The sequence below is a fragment of the Leuresthes tenuis genome, unplaced genomic scaffold (genome assembly GCF_036924035.1).
Source record: "Leuresthes tenuis unplaced genomic scaffold, fLeuTen1.0.hap1 SCAF_9, whole genome shotgun sequence".
Lineage (NCBI taxonomy): Eukaryota > Metazoa > Chordata > Actinopteri > Atheriniformes > Atherinopsidae > Leuresthes > Leuresthes tenuis.
Window position 1 is genome coordinate 510,612 of NW_027325363.1, and position 12,599 is coordinate 523,210.

Consider the following 12,599-nt stretch of genomic DNA (forward strand, 5'->3'; position numbering starts at 1 on the left):
CCAACTTCAAAATCTCACTCCACAAGAGGTGGATCCACGTGAAGGTGGCACATCTGAAACACACATGAACCATGGATAATGGACAAACCTCAGGGTTGCATCTCTGCTTTTTTGCAGATGATGTGGTTCTCTTGGCTTCTTCAAGCCATGGCATTCAGCTGCTCTGAAGCGGTCCACAGCTGAGCATGAAGCAGTCGGGATGAAAGTCAGTTCTTCCCAATCCAAAAAGGTAAAGTACTCCCTCCGGCTTCAGCTGGAGGAGTTTCAGCATCTCTGGACCTGGTTCTCAGTGATGGTGAGTTGGAGTCAGAGATGGACAGACGGATCGGGGCTTCGTCAGCAGTCTGAGGGCGCTGCTCCGGTCCGTTTGGTGAAGAGGGAGCTGAGCCGGAAGGAGAAGCTTTCAGGTTTCTGCTTCAGGTGAGGGTTGGAACAAAGATTCCAACCCTCACCTGTGCTCACAGATCTGGGTTCTGACCCAAAGAATGAGGTCGTGGATACAAGCGGCTGAACTGAGTTTCCTTCAGAGGGGGGCGGGGCTCAGACTTAGAGATAGGGGGAGGAGCTCCACCATCTGGGGGAGGAGCTCCACCATCCGGGGGGAGGAGCTCCACCATCCGGATGGGCTCTGATGAGAGCCGCTGCTCCTCCACATAGAAAGGAGTCAGCTGAGGTGGTTCCTCTGGTTAGGATGCCTCCTGGTATAGTCCCTTTGCAGGTTTGTTGGGTATTTCCAACTAGGAGGAGGCCCCGGGTAAGACCCAGAACATGCTGGAGGGATTGTATGTCCCTTGGTCTGGAAACGCCTTGGGACCCCCCAAGAGTAGCTGGAGGGTGTTGCTGGGGAGAGGGATGTCTGTTTTTCTCTTCTGAACTTGTTGCCAATGTGACCCAAACTCAGATTAGTGAAAGATAATAGATGGATGGATAGTGTAATGGTAAGATTTCCGGGGTCGCATCCTGACGCCGTGCAGGAATTGTACTACCTCTTGCAGCGCTGCTTAGGCAAGATCCCCTTACGCTACCTGCTCACCTAGGATATGAGTGTGAGTTGCAAAATATACAGTGTACTCACATCATCCAAGATGTGATAGCCTCCTGCGTCACAATTAATGTTTCACAATCTGCTGTTTGCCCAATTATTGTCAAAATTCAAACACTCCCTTGGTGGGCTGATGAAATTGTTCAGGGAAATTGTTGAGAGCACAAAGGGATATAAGGGATATAAGAGGTTATGAAGATGAGCCAAGGCTTTTCCTCTATGATTTTTATTTTAGGGCACCCCCAAAGCTGTCACACCGTTCAGCTCTATCAAACATCTGCTGCTTTGAAATGGTTAGGAGAAAGCACCCCACCTGTCAAGCTTTCACGACCAATCTCTGCTGCCAGGGCTGTCAAAATCCCATCGGGGTCAACAGAAAATGTCTGGATTAGTTTTTGCAGCTTCTTGGGAGAGTTTTATCCAAAGATTCAACAGAGATACATGTCACTCTGGCAGTATACAATGATTCTCAAAGGCAATGGAGTCTTGAAATGTTTATGTATTTTGATTCAGTAGTTCTTCATCCAGGTCAAGCACAACCTGGGACAGGCCCTGCTTTCCCTTTCTGAGTTATTAAATGGTTTGCCAGAACATGCTTGAGGCCAACCAAAAGTCCTTCTCCATAGCCTTGCTTAATCCATCCTATGCCTAGGTTTAAATTTTCACAATCTCCAATGCTGCAGCCCCTTTCGACCACTCTGTATATTTCAGCTGTTTCAAATGCCCCCCACCCCCCGCGTAACCCCCCTAAAAGAGCCTGAAAGGCCTCTCTCTTCGGCTTCATTGTCTAAGAGTGGGTCCTACATTTGCCAATGTAATAGGCACAGAAAACCTTTGGGCCACAGCTCCTGGAAGCTGCATCTGCAATGGAAGTCCTGAGCATAGCCCAATTAGATTTCATGTCCTATACCTCCCCCGGTAGACAGGAGGTATGGGACCTCCAGCTCACTCGGTCGTTGCCCACATGAGCATTGAAGTCCCCCAGGAGAACAATGGAACCCCTTGGTAGAACCCCTCTAGTACACCAGCCAGAGGCTCCAAGAAGGCTTGGTAAGCTGAGCTGCTGTTTAGTGCATACTCACAATCCACAGTCAGGACCTTCCCTCCTGCGATGTGCAGCCACAGCAACCCTCTCGTTCTCTGGGGAGAAGGGAGAAAGGCCTCTCTGTCTGGGCAACTACAAATTATTAAAGAATCTCCACGACTTTGGATTCAGAGCCCACACTCTGAGGAGATCCCAACCAGATCCAGCTGGTATTGCTCCACCTCACACACCATCTCAGGCTCTTTCCCCACCAGAGAGGTTATGTTTCATGCCCCAAGAGTTTGTGATGCCAAGATTTGGGATGCAAAGGCTCCCACTCATCCGGTTGCTTACTGGGGCTAAGCCAGGCCGAGCCCCAGGAGTCACAGCTCAGCCCCCGACCCCAGGCCTGGCTCCATGTGGGTGCCCTGTTATGTTTTCCATGCTGCACAAGGGACAACATGGACCTGTCCCAGCTTTTAGAGATTTCTCTCTTTTAATATTTATTGTGTTTTATGCTCTATTGCGAATTAAATATTGTTTATAAGATATTGACTATCACTTATATTTCTGCCAAACATTGTTTTAACAATGTTCCTCTGTATTAATCACAGAGGAAGTTTGTATTTTCACTGCATTCAGTTTTTACACTTCAGCATTCCAGCTATTTCTGAGTTTGGGTTATACATTATCATATTTTTTTTTTCTTAGATCTAATTGCCTTTTTAAGAATCCATAAAGTGATTAAACATTTTATTTTCATAATCTATCATTCAGACAGGATAAAAGGTTCTTCTATTTAAATTCTCAGTACATTTTAACTCTAATTTTTTTCTCTAAGTTTCAATTTTTGTATATTTTTTTAAATATAAACAGTTCAGTAGAGGAAAGTAAATCATTCTGATGTAAGTTGTTAATTTCAGTAGCAAAGTCTTGTTTTGCAGCTTCAGGCTTGTACACATTGCAAAAAAAATCTTCAGCACAGAAAACAAAAGTATAAAATAACTTGTATTATATATTTGTGTTTGAAGAATTTGTGACCTCTAGTGGTAGCTACGGTAACCATCAAATTGACATCCAGGAACTCAAGATGCCTCCAAGAAAGTTCTGCCAAACATTGTTTTAACAATGTTCCTCTGTATTAATCACAGAGGAAGTTTGTATTTTTACCAAAGATTAGGGGGTGCATAATGCCTGAGTTATCCAAGACTTTACCAGTGTGTATTTGAACAAAAAACATACTATCTTGGATTCATGTGCAGTGAATGAAAGCAAAGGAGTTTTTTCTTGTATTAATTTAATTTTGTTTGTTAAAATACATCCTTTTATATCCAAACGATGAACTCTGTATGGATCTTGGAACAGGTTCACACATTGTCATCATTTCTTTTCATCAGTGAAAGTCAGTGCAGTTTGAAATAATTCGGGCACAGCAGAAGCTTTTGAATTTCAAATCCTAAATTCTTGTTTCACACTCCACTCTCTCTGAAGTTTAGTAAAAGTTTTGTTTCACTTGCAAAATTTATTATTATTATCTGTAGAAATCATTACTGACACGAGTGAAGTCAAAGGCATACATTTAATTCATTATCTGTTTTCCCTCATGCTGAACTCCACATTTCCCAGCAAAGCTCAGAAGTAGACTTTTACACAACTGACGTATTTTGGACATGTTCAGTCCGTACAGAACAGGGTTAAAGAGTGGCTGACAAGTAAGAAAATACAAGGACAAAAATATTCTGAACATGTTTGGAACACTGTTCATGTTAAATCTACTCTGTAATACTTCAAAGCAAACTCCAAAAGAGAAGTTGAGCAGAGAAGCCAGGTGAGGTGTGCAGGTACTGACAGCTTTCTGTCTCGTCTGTTTGGATCCAGAAAAACAGACTTTAAGGATCTGAACATAAGTGAAGAGAATTACAAACACTGGAACACAGATAGTGAAAGAACCAGCAACATACTCATAGATATCATTAACTTTGGTGTCATAACAGGCCAGTTTTATGATGGAGTGGTTGTCACAGTACACTTTATTAATGATGTTCCCACACAGCTGCAGAGAGGCACTTAAAGATAATGTGACACTAATGAATAAAGTAGAACTTAACCATATGATACAGATAAGAAAAACTACCTTGTTAGATGTCATTAAGATGTTGTACTGCAGAGGATAACAGATGGCAAGATATCTGTCATAAGACATGACAGCTAAATTCGTAAATTCAACACTTCCATAAGTATAAATACAGAAGATCTGCAGGAAACAGAGAGGAGCAGAAACAGTGTGAACGTCAGAGAAGATCTGAATCAGCAGGAATGGAAACAGCCCTGAACTACCATACAGTTCATTTACAAACAGGCTGCACAGAAACAGGTACATAGGTTCATGGAGGCTCCGGTTCACACTGATAACCACGATGAGCATAACATTAGAACCAACTATTATAAGATACAAAGACATGATGATAAAGAAGATTAAGTATGTGAACAAATCTATGTTAAAGTAAGCACTTAATGTGAAATATAAAACTTGTGTAGAATTAATTTTCATCCTTATCTTAACTTGTAAAGAAATCATAAAGCTGTTAAATGCATTGATCAGTCACCAATAAATGTACATTTCAACATATAATTGAAAAAAATATCAAACTTTTCCAGCAAATTATAGAGACAAACCTTCAACAACCCAAACAGCATATATTTACATCCGGATTGATGAGTGTTTTTACATGAAAGAAAATCATTAAGTACTTAAATGAAACAAATACGTCAAACAGTAGCAGTAACTGAGACTGTGAATCATCCTAACTGAGCAGAGACCTGCTGCTTCTTCTCTTAAAGAGTCAACACAGAGACGCCCACAGCAGCAGACCGACCTTATACAACACAATATACAGATAATACAGTACAAGCAACTGCATTAATCCCACAGGGACAGTTTCTGTGAATCAGCAGAACAGAGACAGCAGAAGACTTCGTCTTTGGCCTTACAATGACTTTCATATTTTATGGACTCACCTGTGTAACCAGCCCCCTCAACACTGTACTCTACTGTATTCCAGTTTCTTTGGAAATCTTCACCAAACGACAGAAAACCATCTTTAGTGATGCTAATTCAAACCTTAACTATACTTTACTAACCCGACATATCAGATGGTTCTGCTCCAGAGGAGAATCCAGTGTTACATTTGTACCTTATGTCAGATTGGCGTAACTTTTTGTGAAAGCTAATAAAACGACGCCTCCAGTCTGCCACAGCAACAATCTACAACAACCCGCAGAAGCAGCAACCTCAACAGTCTAACATCAAGAAAAGGAAAACGCAGCAGCTACTGAGGCCGTCTGACGTCCTTAAACCCCCAACTCACTCTACTCACTGACAAAGGACCACCACAAGTTCTGCTTGGAGAAGTTTTATGCTTTTTCCAGTCCTCCCTTATCACAGAAACCAATGAGTTGCCTTTAATAAACCTGGAGACACCTGGGTCTGAGGTCAGGAATGTCATAGTGCTGCAGTGCAGATGAGGAAGATGAAGGCTTAAAGCTACAACAGTCAGTTAAGAGGTGCAGAAGAGTGTAATGAAAGATCCTGGATAACCAAAAGCACATCCTTCCTGGTTCTGGTTCCGCTGGAGATTTCTTCCTGTTGAAAGCGTGCTTTCTTCTCGACTCTCGCCTTGTGCATACTTTCGATGGGGGGATTTTTGATGTGGTCTGTTGGTTTCCTTGGCTAGGGAACTTTATCTTTTCAATTTACATTGTATGAACTAAACTCATTTGGAATTTAATTGATACGATTTCACTGGATTATGATTGGATGACTAGGGATTGGATTATAAACAGTTGGAATTGGACTGTATCTTTGATTTGTTGTGATTTGGCGCTAAGTAATTCAAACTGAATTTATTTCCAATGGTTCAGCTGAGACAAAGCAATACTAAAGACCATGAGGCATTAAACAATATCAATTCAAAGGGCCTGGTGTACTTTAGAGCAGAACATGGCAGCCAGTACTGGGAGTGTCTTGAGAGGAGCTGAGCACCTGAAATTCAAGCTAACGTCCCGGGTCAAAAGGCTAACATTTCAGAGGCACCGCATCAACCAACTAGCTACCTTCTAACTAAACTAGTGCAATATTCTGTACATAGTTAAGGATGGGAATCGATGGGCTCCCAGTAGTTCCGTGGAATCGTTAATCCCCCTGCCTAACGATCCTGTTTATAGGTTCTGCTAAGGTCTGACGTATTTGCACGATGACGTCATGTGCACGCTTCGTATAATACTTTTATGGTTATTTCTCCTTCATCCACCGAGGCCGACCTGTCGATAGAACGGATAAGTCCTACAATTCGGCCCGACCCTCGTCTGTGGAGGAAAAGAAACGCTATCATCCGATGTGAAAAATCAAGAGCTCGGGCATTCATGAGAAGTAGCGAGATTCTTATACAGAAAATTAACCGTGACTTGAAGGTGATTTCGAAGTAAAGTAAATGTGTGTATATATATATAAGTAGATATCTTAACCCCTCTTAGCCATTCTCAATTCTGTGTAAAGATGGATAATCAAGCAGGCAGAGATGTGCCGGCTGTGATATCCGAGGCTGTGGGAAATTTGGAAAACATTCCCATACCGGTTCATGTGTGGAATTACTTTACACCGCTGGAGTATGCGCTCCTTAATGTCGATTATCAGTCATCTCCTATGAATATTGAAGAAGATGAAAATGATGAAATTGATGCGTTACACGAATTAGAATCATCAATCCTGAATTTAAACGGGCCTCCGCCACCCGCCCTGAGTTTGCAAAATGAGTCACCGAATATTGTCTCACCAAATCCAGCTCCTTGTGTCACATCACTAGATACATCCTCAGCAAATAGTGCTTCTCAAACTTCAGATGCTGTCTCACCAAATCTTATTTCTTTACCTTCTCCAGCTGCAGCAGAACAAACTCGGCAGCATGGTAGGGGCTTGAATCAGGAGAATGTAGCCGTCCCTGAACAGAATCAGAGAGATACACCTCCACCGATTGGGGGCTTGAATCAGGAGAATGTAGCCGTCCCTGAACAGAATCAGAGAGATACACCTCCACCGATTGGTGGCTTGAATCAGGAGAATTTATCCGTCCCTGAACAGAATCAGAGAGATACACCTCCACCGATTGGGGGCTTGAATCAGGATCAGGAGAATGTAGCCGTCCCTGAACAGAATCAGAGAGATACACCTCCACCGATTGGTGGCTTGAATCAGGAGAATGTAGCCGTCCCTGAACAGAATCAGAGAGATACACCTCCACCGATTGGTGGCTTGAATCAGGAGAATGTAGCCGTCCCTGAACAGAATCAGAGAGATACACCTCCACCGATTGGGGGCTTGAATCAGGAGAATGTAGCCGTCCCTGAACAGAATCAGAGAGATACACCTCCACCGATTGGGGGCTTGAATCAGGAGAATGTAGCCGTCCCTGAACACAATCAGAGAGATACACCTCCACCGATTGGGGCCTTGAATCGGGAGAATGTAGCCGTCCCTGAACACAATCAGAGAGATACACCTCCACCGACTGGGGCCTTGAATCAGGAGAATGTAGCCGTCCCTGAACAGAATAAGAGAGATACACCTCCACCGATTGGGGGCTTGAATCAGGAGAATGTAGCTGTCCCTGAACACAATCAGAGAGATACATCTCCACCGATTGGGGGCTTGAATCAGAATGTAGCCGTCCCTGAACAGAATCAGAGAGATACACCTCCACCGATTGGGGGCTTGAATCAGGAGAATGTAGCCGTCCCTGAACAGAATCAGAGAGATACACCTCCACCGATTGGGGGCTTGAATCAGGAGAATGTAGCCGTCCCTGAACACAATCAGGGAGATACACCTCCACCGATTGGGGGCTTGAATCAGGAGAATGTAGCCGTCCCTGAACAGAATCAGAGAGATACACCTCCACCGATTGGGGGCTTGAATCAGGAGAATGTAGCCGTCCCTGAACAGAATCAGAGAGATACATCTCCACCGATTGGTGGCTTGAATCAGAATGTAGCCGTCCCTGAACAGAATCAGAGAGATACACCTCCACCGATTGGGGGCTTGAATCAGGAGAATGTAGCCGTCCCTGAACAGAATCAGAGAGATACATCTCCACCGATTGGGGGCTTGAATCAGAATGTAGCCGTCCCTGAACAGAATCAGAGAGATACACCTCCACCGATTGGGGGCTTGAATCAGGCGAATGTAGCCGTCCCTGAACAGAATCAGAGAGATACACCTCCACCGATTGGGGGCTTGAATCAGGAGAATGTATCCGTCCCTGAACAGAATCAGAGAGATACACCTCCACCGATTGGGGGCTTGAATCAGGATCAGGAGAATGTAGCCGTCCCTGAACAGAATCAGAGAGATACACCTCCACCGATTGGGGGCTTGAATCAGGAGAATGTAGCCGTCCCTGAACAGAATCAGAGAGATACACCTCCACCGATTGGTGGCTTGAATCAGGAGAATGTAGCCGTCCCTGAACAGAATCAGAGAGATACACCTCCACCGATTGGGGGCTTGAATCAGGAGAATGTAGCCGTCCCTGAACAGAATCAGAGAGATACACCTCCACCGATTGGGGGCTTGAATCAGGAGAATGTAGCCGTCCCTGAACAGAATCAGAGAGATACACCTCCACCGATTGGGGGCTTGAATCAGGAGAATGTAGCCGTCCCTGAACAGAATCAGAGAGATACACCTCCACCGATTGGGGGCTTGAATCAGGAGAATGTAGCCGTCCCTGAACACAATCAGAGAGATACTGCAGGACGTCGAGGTATCGACGTGTGTTATTAGCAGTAAAATATCTCCACATCCTGGTTTTTAACGTGCGGTTAAACCTCTCAATCTTAGATGCCTTTACCTCGCTCGGCGTAGCAAAATGCTCTGTGGTTCTCTAATAATGCCTTAAATTTTTTGTTAAAAAATTCTTTCCCCGCATCAGTTTGACGTTTTTTAGGGGTTTCGCTTTCTCTAAAAACGGATTCAAAAGCCTTTACCACCTCTGCGGCTGCTTTTCTCTTCATAGCCTTCAAGCCTTTTTTGAAAACACATCAATGACGGTTAACAGATAATTATACCCGTCATTGTACTCAGCCAAGGCCTGCATGTCGCAGAGATCTGCTTGGAATTGTTTTAAGGGGCTGGTGACAAAAACTCTGTTTCTCTGAAAATGTATTCTTGCAGGTTTATGTAGAGTATATGCATCTTGCTCTGATAAGAAGTCTTGCACTTTTTCTTACCCGTTTCGTCCTGTACAGCTTTACGCAACCTCTCTACTCCCCCAAAACTACCAGGGTGGATAGGATCGTAGAAAACCTTTTTCATTAATCTCGTTTCATCCATCTCACCTTATACAAACTCCCTTCACCCCTCCACCCATCAATCCTTTCATCCCTCCACCCATCAATCCTTTCATCCCTTCATCCCTCCACCCATCAATCCCTTCACCCCTCCACCCATCAATCCTTTCATCCCTCCACCCATCAATCCTTTCATCCCTTCATCCCTCCACCCATCAATCCTTTCATCCCTTCATCCCTCCACCCATCAATCCTTTCATCCCTTCATCCCTCCACCCATCAATCCTGTCATCCCTCCACCCATCAATCCTTTCATCCCATCATCCCTCCACCCATCAATCCTTTCATCCCTTCACCCCTCCACCCATCAATTCTTACATCCCGTCATCCCTCCACCCATCAATCCTTTTATCCCTTCACCCCTCCACCCATCAATTCTTACATCCTGTCATCCCTCCACCCATCAATCCTTTCATCCCATCATCCCTCCACCCATCAATCCTTTCATCCCTTCACCCCTCCACCCATCAATTCTTTCATCCCGTCATCCCTCCACCCATCATCCCTCCACCCATCAATCCTTTCATCCTTTCATCCCTCCACCCATCAATCCTTTCATCCTGTCATCCCTCCACCTATCAATCTCTTCATCCCTTCATCCCTCCACCCATCAATCCTTTCATCCATCCACCCATCGATCCTTTCATCCCTTCATCCCTCCACCCATCAATCCTTTCATCCCTTCATCCATCCACCCATCAATCCCTTCATCCCTTCATCCATCCACCCATCAATCCCTTCATCCCTTCATCCATCCACCCATCAATCCCTTCATCCCTTCATCCCTCCACCCATCAATCCCTTCATCCCTTCATCCCTCCACCCATCAATCCTTTCATCCTGTCATCCATCCACCCATCGATCCTTTCATCCATCCATCCCTCCCTTCATCCATCCTTCGTGCCGTTTTGGATGAAGTTACAAAGGTTTAGCACCTTCTTGGCTCTTGTTGTGCACTGAGCAGACCAGCAGGAATCTTGTTGGTCAACACTTTGGTTACTTTGGTTTATGTCCCTTCCACTGATCCAATCTTTGGAGTTTTACAGTCTCAGATAGAAGCTCAGAGCTTATCAGCAGATTTGGGACTTTTCCGAGTGTTTCATTAGTTTATGGACAGCTGTCTTAGAACCGCTGTGGACTGGTAACTTTAAAGTGATGACAAAGAGTCAGATTAATCACATTAAATGCAACTGAAATACTTCAAAGTTTGTGTAAGGTTTGCTGTTGGTGTCATCATTTCTGGAAAACATGGACAAACACTCAGGTGTGTGTGTGTCCATGACCCTGAGGTGTGTGTGATGCCCTCTGTGAAGCAGCCAAACCACAGCTGAGCTCAGCTCGTGCTGATTGGTCTCTCTGGTTAACAGCTCCGACCTTAATGTGCCGCTGAGGGAATTAGAGGAAACTGTGGCTGATGTGAAGACAGCTCAGGGACAAACATGTTGATGACCTCTGATATACACAGATCCAGCTTTGCATCAGCAGCCTCTGAGGGTTTTACAGAGAGTTCAGCTGAGAGCAAAGTTAGTGCAGAAACTTCAGAACTTCTGATGTTCAGTAAGAAGTTAAAGAACCTTAGAAAGGTCAGACTGTGCAAAGACTTTTATCACAGGTCCCAAATCAGATTTCAGACGGTGGAGAAGCCTGCACACTCATGCTCACTCTCCAGTATGGGGTTTTGTTTCTTTGTACCATCAGTGAGCTGCTGCTAACTTTGTTCTTTGCATGTTTTTAGCATTGAGTTTTCTGTTAACAGCTGAGTACGATGGACTCAGAGACAGTGACACAGACGTAAAGCATAATGCATTTAATAGAATTCAAAGTGAAGAGTTCAGGAATTATTGAGCATGATCCAACCAGCAGGAGTAACTGTAAATGACTCAATGACTTGGTGAGATGGAGGTTTATGCATTTAGCAGATGATTTTATCCGAAGCAACTTACAAATAAGGATAAAACTTTGCAGCTAACATCAAAGCTAACAATGAAAGGCTCTGTCAGAGGTGACAGTGTAGAGATGGAGAGCATTTATAGATGGGCAGGAGATGCTCTCTGAAGAGCTGGGTTGTCAGGAGCTTCTTGAAGATAGACAGGGACGCCCCTGTTCTGGTAGCGCTCGGTAGGTCATTCCACCATCGTGGGACGACACATGAACAGAGTTTGGATTGTCTTAGGCGTGGTGTAGGAGCTGCTAGACGACAATCCTGGGACCAACGGAGGGACCCAGTTGGGACAGAAGCCTTTGCAAGAGCATTCAAGTAGATGGAGCCGCTCCATTAAGCTCTTTGTAGCTAACATCAGGGACTTGGATCTGATGCTAAGGGCAGCCAGAGGAGCTCAATGAACAGAGCATTCATTTAATATCCGAGTCAGGTTGTTGTGACTGTAAGGAGCTCGACTAGATCTTCTGTCTGCACTGAATATCAGTGACTTCGGGCCGACTTTTTTAGATTCTATGAAAACTGGACTTCAGATCAACTCTTAAATTGTTTTCCATCAAATAATTTATTTGGTTAACTTAGCTCCGTCTCCTCACAGCAGGAAGGTTCTGGTTCTGGGTTTAGTCCAGAAACATGGTTCTAAATTCAGAGAGTGAGTGTGTACGGCCCTGAGATGGACAGAACCCTGCTGGGTGCCGCAGCTACAGAAAGTGCATGATGAGTTCATGAAGAAGGGGGCGTGGCCTCAGCCTGCTTCATGATGACATCAGTCTACCTGCGTCTTCAGGTGAATAAGAGCTGCAGCTCTGAGTGTCTGCAGCAGCTCACAGTATGAGCTCCATTTTCATTACGCTTCACTTTTACTTTTATTGTGTTGTTAAATTTCCACAGATTTTTGTGCATTTGGTCCAAATCAGAGTTGAGCTGCGGTTCAGTCAGAGAGTTGCTGCTGCTCCTGAATCCCTGAGCTGAAGAAGGCGAGTTTCCTTCCAGCAGCAGTGATGATGAAGGCTTCTGCTGGGGATCGTGTCCAGTTTTAAGTGACTGCTCTGATGTTTTCAGGCTGAAACCCGCTGAACATCTTTATCCTTTCCTCCTGTTCTTTGGTGTGAGCTGAAAGCTTCAATGTTTAAAGACACTTTTCCTGTTTTACCACCTGAAAACCTGCAGGAAACATGTTTTTTCCTCTG

At 44.5% G+C, this 12,599-nt stretch overlaps 1 protein-coding gene across 1 annotated transcript; it reads right to left on the minus strand.

Moving 5' to 3' along the window:
- Positions 1-3,645: 3,645 nt before the first annotated feature.
- LOC140314493 (olfactory receptor 11A1-like) lies at positions 3,646-4,617 on the minus strand. Its single transcript, XM_072392715.1, has one exon. It carries the CDS (start codon positions 4,615-4,617, stop codon positions 3,646-3,648), a length of 972 nt encoding a protein of 323 aa, XP_072248816.1.
- Between the last annotated feature and the right edge of the window lie 7,982 nt (positions 4,618-12,599).

What these genes read in the sequence shown, in the direction of transcription:
- LOC140314493 (XM_072392715.1), bottom strand. Translation starts at nt 4,617, where the DNA reads ATGAAAATTAATTCTACACAAGTTTTATATTTCACATTAAGTGCTTAC.